Source organism: Rhinoraja longicauda, chromosome 2 (genome assembly GCF_053455715.1).
Source record: "Rhinoraja longicauda isolate Sanriku21f chromosome 2, sRhiLon1.1, whole genome shotgun sequence".
Classification (NCBI taxonomy): Eukaryota; Metazoa; Chordata; class Chondrichthyes; order Rajiformes; family Arhynchobatidae; genus Rhinoraja; species Rhinoraja longicauda.
Window position 1 is genome coordinate 77,340,222 of NC_135954.1, and position 15,369 is coordinate 77,355,590.

Here is a 15,369-nt window from a genome sequence, read left to right on the forward strand (position 1 = left end):
TCAGGGACACAAATATTCAGGGATGTTTTTAAGGCAGAGATAGATAGATTTTTGATTAATACAGTTGTCAGGGGTTATGGGGAGAAGGCAGGACACTGGGTTTAGGAGGGAGAGATAGATGTGCCATGATTGAAAGGTGGACAGACTTGATGGGCCGAATGGTCTAATTCTGCTACTATCACTTATGACCTTATGACAAATGGTCCTTTCAGATGAAGCAGCTATTCATGTAGACTTCTGCTGATTCATTGTTTTACATTTGCTACTTACAATGTGGCCCTTTCTGCACTGAGGAAACTAGATTCAAATCCGGTGATTGCTTTAAGGAGGATCTGCATTTACTCACCGGGCAATGTTGTGATATTGCAAGGACTACTTTGTTGTATCACAAGGACTACTTTGTTGCCCTTGTAGCAACATGTATATATGAGAATACCGTGATCTTGGCGGGCACTCTGGTTCCAGGTGGCCGTGAAATAAACAGCCTGGATTTAAGCTCCAGCTTTCAAACCTTTAAACACATGTACTTGTGGTCAGTCCAGAGTCATAACAACGGTATAACAGATACCGGACCACAAAGTACAACAGGCAACCCAAGCTTTCTGCTACCTGCCACTTCCATTCTCCATCCCACTCCCATTCTGACAAATCTTGGGAGGAGGAAGCCTTGCATGTGCTTGTTCACTTTCACTTCACTTTCACTTTCACAATCACTTTAAGATTGATAGTTGATTGTCTTTTGATAGTTGATTGTATCCATTATCATGGCACGCAAAGTCTTTTCGTAATCAGGGAGGTGGATATCAATGAGGTATCTCCCAATCTCCAGGCACGCAGGTGAAAGGGCGTACAAGGTCTCCAAGAGGAAGTGCGATGACCTCAGGTAATAGGAAATTTGTCAGTGAGATATTTTTATGAAATGTGCAGTGATAAACAGGTTCAGGCATCCACTTACAGCACATTATATAAATCATCATAGAATTACGCAACCTAGAAATGGATGACTCGACCTCTTTGTGTGTGGAAGTTTATCGAAATATCTGGATGAGGGAAAACTGGTGGCAAAGCTTGGACCAGGCCGAAATCTCGCTCGTCCCGAGCCGGACTGCAGATCCCGGTGGGCCGTGTTCACAGGTTCCTGAGAAAAGGCAACTGTGCTGAGCGGGTGGGTATTTAGGGCGGCACGGTGGCACTATGTAATAGTTGCTGCCTTACAGCATTTGCAGCGCCGGGAACCCAGGTTCGATCCTGACTTGGTGTATCTCTAAACTAAACTCTTTCATCAGTAATGACGTTTTCTCCAGATAAGCAATGTAGTTAAAACATACTTGTTTGTTGTCCAGGCAATAAATGACATTTTATTTAACAGAACCTTTGGGAAGATGATATACATTTACAAAAGGCATGATTTTATTGGGTTAAGTTACAAGAGCATATTTAGAAAGAAAAACATCACAATATTAATGATTATTCTATTTTTATTTAAAAAATAATCACAGCTATTTAGTACCATAAGATATAGTAATACAGAAAATATAAAGGAACAATATCACAAATATGCAAAAAGCAACAAAAAATGTCAACATTCAGTGCTAGTCTTGTTGTTTAAGCAACCAGATTGGTTTATTCAAAGTCTGCAATTATTTGCAGTATTCCAGTTGAGTATTAGCCTATAATGCTTATTTAAGAAAGTGGTTTTCAGATTCTAATTTTCTCAGTCCAGGTATCATTACCACATGGAAATGAATCTATCATATTCCTGTGAAATGAATGTCAAAGCTTCAGGAACAAAATACATGTTTTTTTGGTTGGGGCCCTCAGTATTTGGTATTGTGCATATTTTGGAAAAGTTAGGGCACATGATGAGCAGGAGGAGTTTTTGGGTAACGATGAAGTGCAAACATAAGGATAACATTTTCACCCCAAAATCTCCATTGGTGGTAAGCATTTAACTTGAAAACTTACCTGAGGTAGGTATCCAGTGTGAGACTTGATAGTATGGGACTGATCTGGCAGTCCTATTTATGTAATGCCAAAGTAGGCCTTGCATGTAATGTAATTGGTAGTTTGTGCCTCACCGAGCAATGTCAGCATAAGAACAATACAGATATTTCACCCTGGGCATGCTTTATAATCATTGCATATGTTTGAGTATCTAGAGCATATCAGATACATGAAACACCCAGAAGGACAATTCTCAACTTCATCGCCCCTATAGTAACTCCATGATTTTCTTCACTGATTTTCATAGAAATTCAATTGTGTACTCTTATTCAGCGTGCTAGGATTGAATATCTTGGCAAATAGATTCCTTTAGGTACAGATGAGATGGCACTGATGTAGTGTGAATATTTAAGATAATTGGAGAGCCCGTTGAAGCAACTAGATTGCATGTTTGGATTTGCATTACTCTTTTTTCAGGAGTAACTTATTTAAGACAATTATTCTTGATGTTGTTTATCTTATTATGTTTGAACAATGAAACATCATTAACTGGTCAAATTTTACCCAATTCCACATTCAAGTTTTCGATCTAAGATTTATAGGAAAGCAGCCATTTGTAGCACAGACAGAATAATTAGCAGCAATTTAGGGCATAAATGCATCTTCAATATGTCAGACAACAGGAATAAACCATTGGCAATAATATGCTTAAACAACTTATTAACATTTGTTAACTATTGGCATGGATTATTTAAGCATATAACTTTTGACAGGCACCAACTGTAAACCTAAAAGATAATCTCCTATACAAAATCAAAATAAATTATTATAAGTCACTTATTAAATGATCAATTCTTTTCTAATCAGAATTTATAATAAATATGAAATGTTCTATTAATTGTTAGTGCAAATTTAGAGTCTTTTAGAATTATATATTGACATTCTACAGCTAATCTTTCTGTAGTTCATGTGAGAAATCAAACCAGTTCCATCAACTGCTGATTATATTATTTTCTGAAGTGCACAGTGTTACTCTTGTACATTAGATGAATTGCTGTGAAATAATTTGTTAATATTATTGCAGGATGTGCTATGTTGTTGAAATAAAAGTTGACTTATATCTTTTTCAGTCATACCATTCAGTGTACCATTTCAATGAAATCAGTAGTATCATTGCACTTTTTAGAAATGTGAAAGATTATGACATGGTTGAGAAAATGAAAAGTCTGGGATTTTTGTCTACCGAGGAATGGGGAATGTGTTGATACGGGAAAGACCAATGTTTAAACCGCAGAGCTCTAACAAAGTAATTTTGATTTAACACTATTGTCAGATTGGTAATTTAGCTACAAGAATGTCATGAAATGTTTTTCTTGTATTTACAGGGAAATAATGTCACTTGCACCAATAACCTCAGGATAATAATGACATTGGTATAAGTAAGAGTACCAAATATATGAGAATTAAACTGCGGATACTATTCTTTGTATTGTTAGAGAACAAACATATAAATCATCATCTGACATTCCTCAACACATTATTTTAATGACACTTAACTGCTAATGTTTTTTTGATAACCTTACTAAAATAATGCAGTATAAAATGTAATTTGACCCAAATGCTTCTCTACTATTATGTTCTAGTATTATATTTAAATGGACAATATTATGCCACAAAATGCTGGAACTATTTGGAGAACGAGATCAATCCACTTAGCAGAGATCTTCCCATGTTACAATAAATAGAAACAGTTAATCAATTGCTTCTTTAAAGCTATTCTTGGTTTTGACAGTAAAATGTAATGAATCTATGTTAAATTATACATGTTTTTTGTTGATTTTATGTCTATTTTATAAACATAATGCTTCCAGTGCATCATAAAGTGATTCACAGTTTCAAAGAACAAGAGTTTACTCTGATTGGAAGGAATGAATGTCAAATGTATGTACATAAATATATGGGTAAGGGCATATTGCCAATCAAATATATTTTATGCTATAATATTGCAAATATCACCCCACTTTACAGAAAGGGACCAAAGCAAAAGAATGGAAACCATAGGCCGGTTTGCCTGACTTCAGTGGTTGGTAAGATTTTGGAGTCAATTATAAAGGATGAGGTTACGCAGTACTTAGTTCATGATAAAAAAAGTTACGCAGTACTTAGAAGTTCATGATAAAATAGGCCAAAGTCAGCATGGTTTTGCGAAGGGAAGAACTTGCCTGGCGAATCTGCTGGAGTTCTTTGAGGAAGTTAATAGCAGGATAGACAGAGGGGAGGTTGTAGATGTTGTTTACCTAGATTTCCAGATGGCCTTTGATAAGGTGCCGCACGTCAGACTGCTCGGGAAGATGCGAGCCCATGGTTATAAAGGGAAGATACCAGCATGGATAGCAGGTTAGCTGGGTGGCAGAAGCCAAAGAATTGCAATAAAACATGCTTTTTTAGGTTGGCTGGCAGTGCCTAGTGGAGTTCTGCATGAGTCGGTGGTGGGGCCACGCCGCTTCACGTTGTATATTAATGATTTGGATAAGGGGATTGAAGGCTTTGTGGCCAAGTTTGCAGATGATGCTAAGATAGGTGGAGGGACAGGCAGTGTAGAGGAATCAAGGTCTCTACAGAAGGACTTGGACAGGTTAGGAGAGTGGCAGAGAAGTAGCAGATGAAATTCAGTGCAGCACAGTGAGGAGTCATGCATTTTGGTAATAAAAATAAAGGCGTAGATTATTTTCTCAATGGAGAGAGAATTCAGAAATCAGAGGTGCAATGGGACTTGGGAGTGCTGGTGCAGGACTCCCAAAAAGTTAATTTACAAGTCAAATCGGTAGTCAGGAAGGCAAATTCAATGTTAGCATTTATATCAAGAGGACTGGAATACAAAAACAGAGATATAATGCTGAGGCTCTATACGATGTTTGTCAGGCCACATTTGGAGTATTGTGAGCAAATTTGGGCCCCATATCTGAGGAAGGGTGTGCTGACTCTGGAGAGGATGCAGAGGAGGTTTACAAGAATGATTCCAGGAATGAGTGGGTTAGCATATGATGAGCGCTTGACAGCACTGGGTCTCTACTCACTGGAGTTTAGGTTGAGGGGGGATCTCATAGAAACTTACTGGATAATGAAAGGCATAGAGTGGATGTGGAAAGTATGTTTCCACTGGTTGGAGAGTCCAGGATCAGAGGTCAGAGCCTCAGAATTAAAGGGCACTTCTAAGTATCAAGTCATATAAACAGTATCGAAAGATTTCTTTAAGAGCAATTATATAGTACTTAACGAAAAATCAAATCAAAATAGGGTTTATAAAACGACACATGATCCACAACAATGTTTTCTGCAACTGTTGTTGATCGTTAACATCAGTCCTTTTTTTTGAATGAAGTGACATACATGACAAATAATTGGAGATTTTAGTTAGGATTTGTATATATGTGTGTGTGTGTGTGTGTGTGTGTGTGTGTGTGTGTGTGTGTGTGTGTGTGTGTGTGTGTGTGTGTGTGTGTGTGTGTGTGTGTATGTGTATGTATATATATATATATATACCCATACACACACACACACATCATGTTCCACGACAGTCTATCATGTTTCCATTTTAATGAAAACATCACTTGTTCACTATCTGTAACTCTCATATATATATACAGATAGTGAACAAGAGATGTTTTCATTAAAATGAAAACATGATAGATTGTCATGTAATTGCAGATACTAGAAATCTGTGCATAATCTTCATTTTCTATGCTGGGAGAGACTGTTGATTCCAACTTCAAACAAAATGCAAGCTTTGAAATCAAATTGCTACAAACACACTAAGGTAGAAAGCAGCTGGCCAAAGTTATTTTTTTAAACAAATAGGTAAACTTCTGGTGATAATATCAGGTGCTATAATTTCCAGTCCATAAGATTAAATTATAATCATCTTTTACGGTTGATAGTTCCATCACCGGAAGATATTGCTAATGGGACGATATTGCTCCATGTTAATTGATAGTGAAAATACTTAGCTAATTCTGCTACAATATAGACTTTTCTAAAAATGTTGAGAGATACAAAAGATATTTAAATATATTGGGGATGAAACTTCATAGCATTTTGTGAAATGCTTACTGTAACTTTGGTCGAAGAGCCAAGAAAATGCTAGTTGCAGTTTAATCAGCAACCACGCCACTGGTGTTAAGGTTTACATGATTATTTTAGCAAATTATTGTTGATCCCCAGTGTACTTCAGGTAATCAATATGTATTTGACTATACTTATTGAAAATAGTCACAATTTCAATATTTTGAAAACATAAATAATAATCCAAAGATAAATATGGATATTAATGATGAAAATTCTATAACTGACAGTACATGAATGTCATTGTTGAGGAGACAATGAACTATCACAGTATTTGATTTTATGTAAATTATTTTCACATACCCTATTTAGAACCAATTTTGTATTGGTGATGCTTTTGTAATGCTATACTTTATTTTCCAGTGGTAATAATTGAAATTATAATAATATTGCTATTATTTCCAGTAATTTGCTTACAAATATTATATTGCACAGAGATTGATGGTTCCAATAATCATAGTTATATAATACAGCAGATTATCAAATAAAATATTTTCATAAAATGCTAAATCTTTGCCAAATTATAGGATAGATCTCAAGCGGTCAGTCCTAATAATTTAATTTACATTTTGTTTCAGTTAGATTGATACTGAAATAAATATAGCTAATATGACCTTATTGTTATATCAGAAGAATGCCAATTATGACATAAAGTAGTATCTGAAAGACTAAAACCTATCTAGTAATTATAACATGTTACACCCAATATCCAGCTACTTAGAAGCAGTTCGCTCAGAGAAAATTCTATTTCATGGGTCAGAATTATAAAAGACTGGAACAAGTCAAGACATTCCGTCTTAATAAAAGGTGACTGAGGCAGACTGTTAATAGTGTAAAAAAGAAAAATAAGGAACATGACTTAACATTAAGTTGCAGTATTTGGATGAACAAGTGCAGGTTTTAAATACAAAGAGGTTCATATTAGATAGTTTTGTTAATGTACAGCAATCAACACCTCGGACTGAAATTTACTTTGGACTGTAGCTCAAAACAATTGGTTATGAATCAGCAACCCATTTTACACTCTACTCAAATATATTTTCTAATTCTTTTGCCTTATTTCATTGGCAGCCAATGGCAATTTCATCACAGAGTGGATTTCCTTATTTAGTGATGTTTGGCAGAATCCTCAAGATGGATAAAATCAGAGGAAAGGGACTGTGCAGTATTTCTGAGTGGGTGAGCTCAAAAGGAATGAGTTTTGCCCTCCCCATTCTTGTGATCTGCTCATTTAATCTGATGCCTTTGAAACAGTTTGAGTTCCTGCATGAGTTCTATTACAATTCAACGTTCTCAATTACTTGCATTTTGTCGATGTACATATGAAGGTCTTCTGGTTCACCCTGCTTGTAAGCTGTAGTATTTAGCCAACTATCACTAACAGAATTCTTCCATGACAAAGGAAAATAAATGTTTAACCTCAGTAGTCTATGTCAGTATATTTCCATCATGATGAATTACCAGAAACAATGTAAGCATTAAACTTTCTGGCTACTTTTAAATCTATAACCTATTAATTCTACCTTTTGTGGAGCAGAGACTTTGCAATTGTTTCCAGGGTGAGTTGGTTCGTTTGTGTTCCAGTGAATCATTATCTGTCTGAACACCATCACAATGATTAGTCCTGTGATAACTGTACCAGCAGAGAAGACAAGAAATGTTGCAAGAATCTTGTGCCTCGAATAATATTCTGGAAAATAATAATATAATTTAGTATCCGGACACAGATCTGCAAACAGAAGTGTTTCACACTTAAATTTCACTTCACATTTCGTGGAATTACTGTGATTAGGTGCTCATAAACATACAACGTGATCTACATTAATTTATACTGAATTCTAAACATAATAAATCACTAATATTTCAGGCGTAAACTCATTGAAATATAAATAAAAAAACAAACTTGGTCTTCAGAATACAACTTCTGTTGCTGTGTGTTCACAGATTGCTCTGGGTTTCTACACTGTAATTTTTCTGGACAACATATGATTTCAGACCAACAGTACCAGTCTGTAGTTCCTCTTTAGTTTAATCAAATTGTTTTTACATACACCAGTTTTCATGTGGAGTGCTTTCCCAGTGTTGTCATGCCATTGAGAAAGGCCTAATTAAGGGGATAGAATTGGTTTCCAAGCACTTGAAAAGGACAATGACATTAGTGAGTGAATGAAAACATGAATCAAGTTTGATAAATTGACGTTCTGTTGTGGAATCCAATTGCTATTTCTAAAATTAATTTGCGTATAATCTAAGGCTCTAATAATAGTACATTTATAGCAGTCCTTTAGGGCGATCATACTACATTATGGTAATTCAACAACTTTGCACATCTGATGGCAAGCTTTACTATCTTCATTTCAGAGATAAATTTTGAACACACATGCCATAAAGTAATACAGCAGAGAAACAGGCCCTTCAGCCCACGATTTAAATGCTGCCTGTTAGTTATCCATCTGCACTAATCCCATTTACCAGCACTTTGTTTTTCAAATGGACACAAAGTCAAACTAGCCTAGAGAATTAATTGGAGTTCAGCATTAATAAAATCATTATGAATGATTCTCATGGAAATTATTTTAACAAAAATATTAATTATGCAAGAAGATTATATTATTTCACGCTCAGAACATAGAAACTTAAGAAAATAAAAGCAGAACTGAAGCAGAATAGCAGAAGGGGCCATTCAGCCCCACAACACTCACCAGCATTAAATATGATCATGGCTAATCTACCCCAGGCCTCACCTCCTCCAGCATGCCAGTTCCCCACACCCCCCAAGTACCCGATCTTTGAAAAATATTTATACCCCCTTTTTAAATGGTGTATCTTCCACGATCCGCTCTGCGAGACAACTCTAAGGATTCAGCATACTATGAGAAGAAGTTCCTGCTCATCCCAGCATTAAATGGGTGACTGTGTTGGGAGAGAGGCTATGTGGAGGTGAAGGGCTGTGTGGAGGCTCAGTATGAGCTTTGGCTCAAGAGCCTTTGGTGAGAAGGCTGAGCAAAGCGAGAAAGAAGGTTAAGGTATCGTCCGCTGTTTCTTTTTTTTAGTGCAGTAGTGATAGCTGGTGGAATGGTGCAATGTTCCTCCTGCAGGATGTAGGAAGACAGGGAAACTACTGGTTTACCCATCCCCTACACCAGTGGGAATTGTGTCTAGATGCAGTTCCTTACAGACCATATTAGGGGACTGGAGCTGCAGCTGGATGACTTCAGGATCATCCCCTTCAAACAGATATTTGGGGAGATCCAATGCAGGACTAAAGCAGGTGAGAGGCTGGAGGTTGGTATGGAAGGTGATGAAATAAAGTTCAGTGGCTACAATAGACAGGAGCACAGCAGGGAGTGAGGATGGACTGTGGGTTAAATTGCATTTATTTTAATACAAGAGGCCTGATGAAAAAGGCGGATGAACTCAAGGCATTGATCGGTACATGTCACTGGGACATTGTAGCTGTTACTGAAACATGGCTAAGAGAGGGACAGGACTGGCAGCTTAATGTACCAGGGTACAGGTATTACAGGAGAGATAGAGGTATAGACACGAGCTTCGAGTCTATGTTGGATATGTAGTACGATCCAGGCTGTGAAATGAAAGAATTAAGTCACTTGCCCTGACAGCCTAAGATGCACCTGTACCCTAGGCCACCATCACAAACATCAGATCGGCCTTCCTAAGAATGAACCCACAGAAAGTAACCTGACTAGATCCAATCCCTGGCTGTGTCCTCAGAACATACATGGACCAGCTAGTAGGTATATTTGCAGACATCTTTAAACTCTTCTCACACAAATCTGAGGTTCCCACCTGCTTTAGTTTAGTTTAGTTCAGAGATACAGCATGGAAACAGGCTCTTCGACCCACTGAATCTGCACCGACCAGCGATCCCCGAACATTAACACTACCCTGCACACACTATGGACAATTTTACAATTATACCAAGCCAATTCACCTTCAACCCTGTATGTCTTTGGAGTGTTGGAGAAAACTGAAGATCTTGAAGAAAACCCACACAGGTCACAGAGGGAACGTACAAACTCCATACAGACAGCCCCCATAGTCAGAATCGAACCTGGGTGTCTGGCGCTGTAAGGCAGTAGCTCTACTGCTACGCCACTGTGCCACACTCACTACGCCACCGTGCTGCCCTGGGAAGCTGTGCCTGCTTTAGGAAGACCACTATCATCCCAGTGCTAAAGAAAAACAAGGTAGTGTGCCTTAATCAGTACCAGCCAGTGGCACTAGCATTCATCATCATGAAGTGCTTCAAGAGGCCATCAACTCTAGCCTCCCAAAGAGCCTTGATCCACTGCAGTTCAACTACACTGCAAATACCATTCTCCCTGGGACTACACGCACCCCTGGAACACCTAGATAACAAGGGCACCTACGTCAAACTTTTATTTATTAACTCCAACTCATCTTTCAACACCATAATCCTAACCAAACTCATTTACAAACATTTGGACCAAGGAGTCGAAGGATGGTGCCTGTCTGTGGTGACATGTTGTCAACAGCACAGCCGAAAATCATCAAATATAATAGTTCTCAGCTTACCTGTATAAAAGAAACAGCAGAAACCAGTCCTGTAAATGACAAGCTGCCAATGCATTTAAGTGCATTAGCGATATTGCGATCTACCGGCAGCAAGGGAGCTGCCGACTGTAAGGGAATTCCCGATCGCAGGGGAATCCCCAACCTGGTGGAGAATCGCAGGAACAGCAAGTACTGTACCTGGAAACACTGGGGAGGCCTCCATGGCATCCAGAAACGTGGCCGGCGGGCAGGACTACAAGTCAGACTGAAGCGCAGGGGACTATCAACCCCCCTCTCCCTACCATCCTACTAGCCAATGTACAATCACTAGAAAATAAAGTGGAGGACGCAAGGTCAAGGCTGTTTTATCAAAGGGAGCTGAGGGAATGCATGTTTCACAGAGACATGGCTCACCTCCAGCTCCCCAGACTCAGCCGTCCAGCCTGAAGGTTTCTCCATCCATCGTATGGACTGAACGCAGGCTTCTGGGAAAGGGTTTGCCACATGGACAACACTTTGTGGTGCTCAGACAGAGCAGAGACTTCACCTCCATCATCCTGACCGTGGTCTACATCTCACACAGGCAGACATCCGTCCAGCATTGGAGGAGCTGCATGTCGTGGTCAACAAGCACCAGCCAGCATACCCCGAAGCCTTTACCACCATAGCTGGGGACAAAGCCAACCTGAAAAAATCACTCCCAAACTACCACCAACATGTCTCCTGCAGCACTAGAGTATCAAACACCTTTGGCCACTGCTATACGACCAACAAGGATGTCTATTGCTCAATCCCTCAGCCTCACTTTGGGAAATGGCACGGTGGCGCAGCGGTAGAGTTGCTGCCTTACAGCGAATGCAGCGCCTGAGACTCAGGTTCGATCCCGACTACAGGCGCCGTCTGTACGGAGTTTGTATGTTCTCCCCGTGACCTGCGTGGGTTTTCTCCGAGATCTTCGGTTTCCTCCCACACTCCAAAGACGTACAGGTATGTAGGTTAATTAACTGGGTAAAATGTAAAAATTGTCCCTTGTGTGTGTAGGATAGTGTTAATGTGCGGGGATCGCTGGGCGGCACGGACCCGGTGGGCCGAAGGGCCTGTTTCCGCGCTGTATCTCTAAATCTAAACAAAAATCTAAAATCCGATCATCCAGCGGTGCTGCTTCTTCCTGCATACAGGCAGCAACTGAAGAGCACACCCCCTGAGGTGAGGACTGCACAGAGCAGGTCTGGGGAGACAGAGGAACAATTACACGACTTCTTGGAGTCAGTAGACAGGGCAATGTTCAAGGACTCGGCAACGGACCTGAATGAATTTGCCACAGTTGTTACAGACTTCATAAGGAAATGTGTGGAGGACTGTGTTCCGACAAAAACCATCTGAGTGTTTCCTAACCAGAAGCCTTGGATGAACCAGGAGATCCGCATTCTTCTGAGGACCAGATCCCGGGCTTTCAGGTCTTGTGACGCAGAAGTCCAGATACGACCTTGACAAAGCCATCAAAAAGGCCAAAAGGCACTTCCGCTCAAAGCTGGAGGATGGGGCGGGTGTTCGGCAACTGTGGCAGGCCTTGAATGCCATCACCTCCTACAAGGCGAAATCAGGAGGCAGCTCAGGCGACAGCAAAGTATCACTCCCTGATGAGCTCAATGTGTTCTACACATGCTTTGATAGGGAGAACACTGATGTGCCTTCCCGGGCCTCCATACACCCTGATGGTCATACAGTCACAGAGGCCGACTTCAGAAGATCCTTCAGGGGGGTGAACCCTCGGGAAGCATCTGGACCTGATGGTATACCTGGTCGAGTTCTCAAAACCCCGTGCAGACCAACTGGCTGGAGTTTTTCCGGACATTTTCAACCCCTCATTATTGAGGTCTGAGGTTCCCACCTGTTTTAAGAGGGCATCAATAATACCGGTGCCCAAGAAGAGTAAGGTGACGTGCCTCAACGACTATCGACCAGTGGCACTAACGTCCGTGGTGATGAAGTGCTTTGAGAGGTTGGTTATGGTGCATATCAACTCCTACCTCAACAAGAACCTGGACCCATTACAGTTCGCTTAATGCACAACAGGTCAACGGAGGATGCGATCTCACTGGCTCTCCACTCCACACTGGACCACTTGGACAATAAAAACGCTTATGTCAAGCTGTTGGTTATAGACGACAGCTATGCGTTCAATACCATCATCCCCTACAAATTGGTGTATATGGAGTGTGTGAGGTTGCAGCCCCTGTTCCAATATCTGAAGGGGCTGCTCCTTGCCTTCTCGCTGCATTTCTCACCCACCATCCTCATCTTTGGACACCCCGTGCGTAGGGGAAAGGGTAGGGCCGAAGATGTCCTGGTTGGGTTGCTCCTGGGCCTGGCCAAGCTGGCCATCTGTGAGTCACGTCGCCAGTCGGAAGAGGGCTCTGCCAGGACCAGCTGCCTGCCCCTTTTATGGGGTTACGTCCGTGCCTGGGTGGTGTTGGAGAGGGACTGTGCGCTGTCCACGGGCACCCTGGGGGATTTCCGGGACCGCTGGACACCGCGGGGGGTTGAATGCATCCTTGACAAGGAGTGAAAGAAAGTTGTATATGAGTTTATTGTTTGTCTTGTATTATGGTGGTGGGGTCTGTTTTGGTTTTATTGTATTGTATATATCATTTTAAAATTAGAATAAATATTTTTGATTACAAAGAAATGTTGGTTACGCAAGGATGTGCGGTGATTGTGAGCCCTCGTCCAAACACACAAACTCGTGAGTTTAATCATTTGGAATTCGGAGGAGGTACAGCTGTTACATTTAAACATCTTTGTGAAATCGCTGCGACGCTGCAGAGATTTGTTTTTAAAGTTTCTGCATGTTTCGGGGCTGCGAGTGTTATTATCAACAAACTGCGCAGCTCCCACTACTGTGGCTGGCAACCTGCGAGGAAACTGTGGCGCACCAAAAGGGGGAGATAAACTTTTTGGACTTTTACACCTGCGTCCGGTGCAGAAAACCTCCCACACAGTCTGGCTTTCGTGCTGTGTGGGAGGTTTTCTGCACCGTCTCGACCTTCTTCTGCGGCCTTGGAACCTGGAGCTGACATAGCCTCCTTTCTCTCGGAAAGACTCGCGGAAATAGGAGGCTTCCAACAACGACTGCAAGCAAATCCCTTTCGTTGCTGCAGGAGCAACAAAGGCCAGCTGGGATTGTCCGCGGAAGTCTGCAGCTCGCCAGGGAACACTGGAGAGCCATGATAGTCAGGAGAAAAGGTGGTGATGCAGCAGTTTTCTTGGGTGCTGCCATTATCGTCGTTTCGATATTATTTTAATATTTGAATAAATATTTTTGATTAATTGAAAAAAACTGGTTATCAAACTCACAGAACTGGGTCTCTGCGCATCCCTCTGCAATTGGATCCTTGACTTTCTCATCCACAGGCCAGTCTGTTCAAATTGGCAGAAATACTTCTTCCTCATTCATCAGATAGTTCCTCTTTCCCTCTCTATCCCCTCCCCCTTCCCAGTTCTCCCACTAGTCTTCCTGTCTCCTACTACATCCTATCTTTGTCCCGCCCCCTATCCTGAAGAAGGGTCTCGACCCGAAACGTCACCCATTCCTTCTCTCCGCTGAGTTACTCTAGCTTTTTGTGTCTACCTTCGATTTAAACTAGCATCTGCAGTTTTTGTCCTACACAACAATCAGTACGGGAGCACCTCAAGGCTGCATGCTCAGCCCCTGCTCCACTCACTCTATACTCATGACTGTGTAGCCGGACATGGTATAAACTCCATCTTCAAGTTTGCCGAAGACACCACCATTGTTGGACGAATTACAGATGGTGATGAGTCAGAGTATAGAAGTGAGATCGACCTATTGACCAAATGGTGTCAGCACATCAACCTGGCTCTCAATATCAGTAAAACCAATGAACTGATTGTGGACTTTGGAAGAGGAAGGATGAGGACCATATCAACGGGGACGATGTTGAAGAGAGTCAAAAACTTCAAATTCCTGGGTGTGCATATTTCCGAAGATCTTTCCTGGTCCCACCACACTGATGCAATTATAAATAAAGCACATCAACGCCTCTACTTCCTGAGAAGATTACAGAGGTTCAGTATGTCAGAGAGGATTCTCTTGAACTTCGACAGGTGTACAGTAGTGTGCATATTGACTGGTTGCCCTGTCTGATGAAGGCAATGTACCAATCAATGGTACTTTATTGCCTCATGTACCTCATGTACAGTGAAATTCTTTATTTTCAGACACTTCAGTAAAATGTTATAAAAGCACAATCGTACTTAAGTACAAGAGTGGAACAATTGTAGTGTGGGAATAGTAGATTGCACTGAGGCAGTACATAAAGAGTAGGGATAAGGGAGAGCCAGTGGATGTGGTGTATCTGGTCTTCCAAAAAGCCTTTGACAAGTTCCCACACAAAAGGTTAGTGTGCAAAACTAGAGCACATGGTATTGGGGGTAGGATATTGACATGAATATAGAACTGGTAGGCAGACAGGAAGCAAAGTAGGAATTAACGGGTCCTTTTCAGAATGCTAGGCAGTGACTAGTGGGGTGTTGCAAGACTCAGGGCCGGGACGCCAGTTATGTACAATATGTATTAACGATTTAGATGAGGGAATTAAATGTGACATCTCCACGTTTGCGGATGACACAAAGCTGGGTGGCAGTGTATGCCTCGATGATGATGCTATGAGGCTGCAGAGTGACTTGGATAGGTTGGGTGCGTGGGCAGATGCATGGCAGATGCAGTATAATGTGGATAAA

At 41.0% G+C, this 15,369-nt stretch overlaps 1 protein-coding gene across 2 annotated transcripts in view; it reads right to left on the bottom strand.

The window, feature by feature from the left end:
- Positions 1-1,419: 1,419 nt before the first annotated feature.
- Positions 1,420-15,369, bottom strand: part of itgb8 (integrin, beta 8) — an 83,634-nt gene continuing 69,684 nt past the window's right edge. For both annotated transcript variants that reach the window (XM_078421774.1, XM_078421766.1), the window contains one exon: positions 1,420-7,756. In XM_078421774.1, coding sequence (XP_078277900.1) covers positions 7,545-7,756 — 212 coding nt within the window. In that variant the 3' untranslated portion in view covers positions 1,420-7,544. The remainder of the gene's footprint in view (positions 7,757-15,369) is intronic.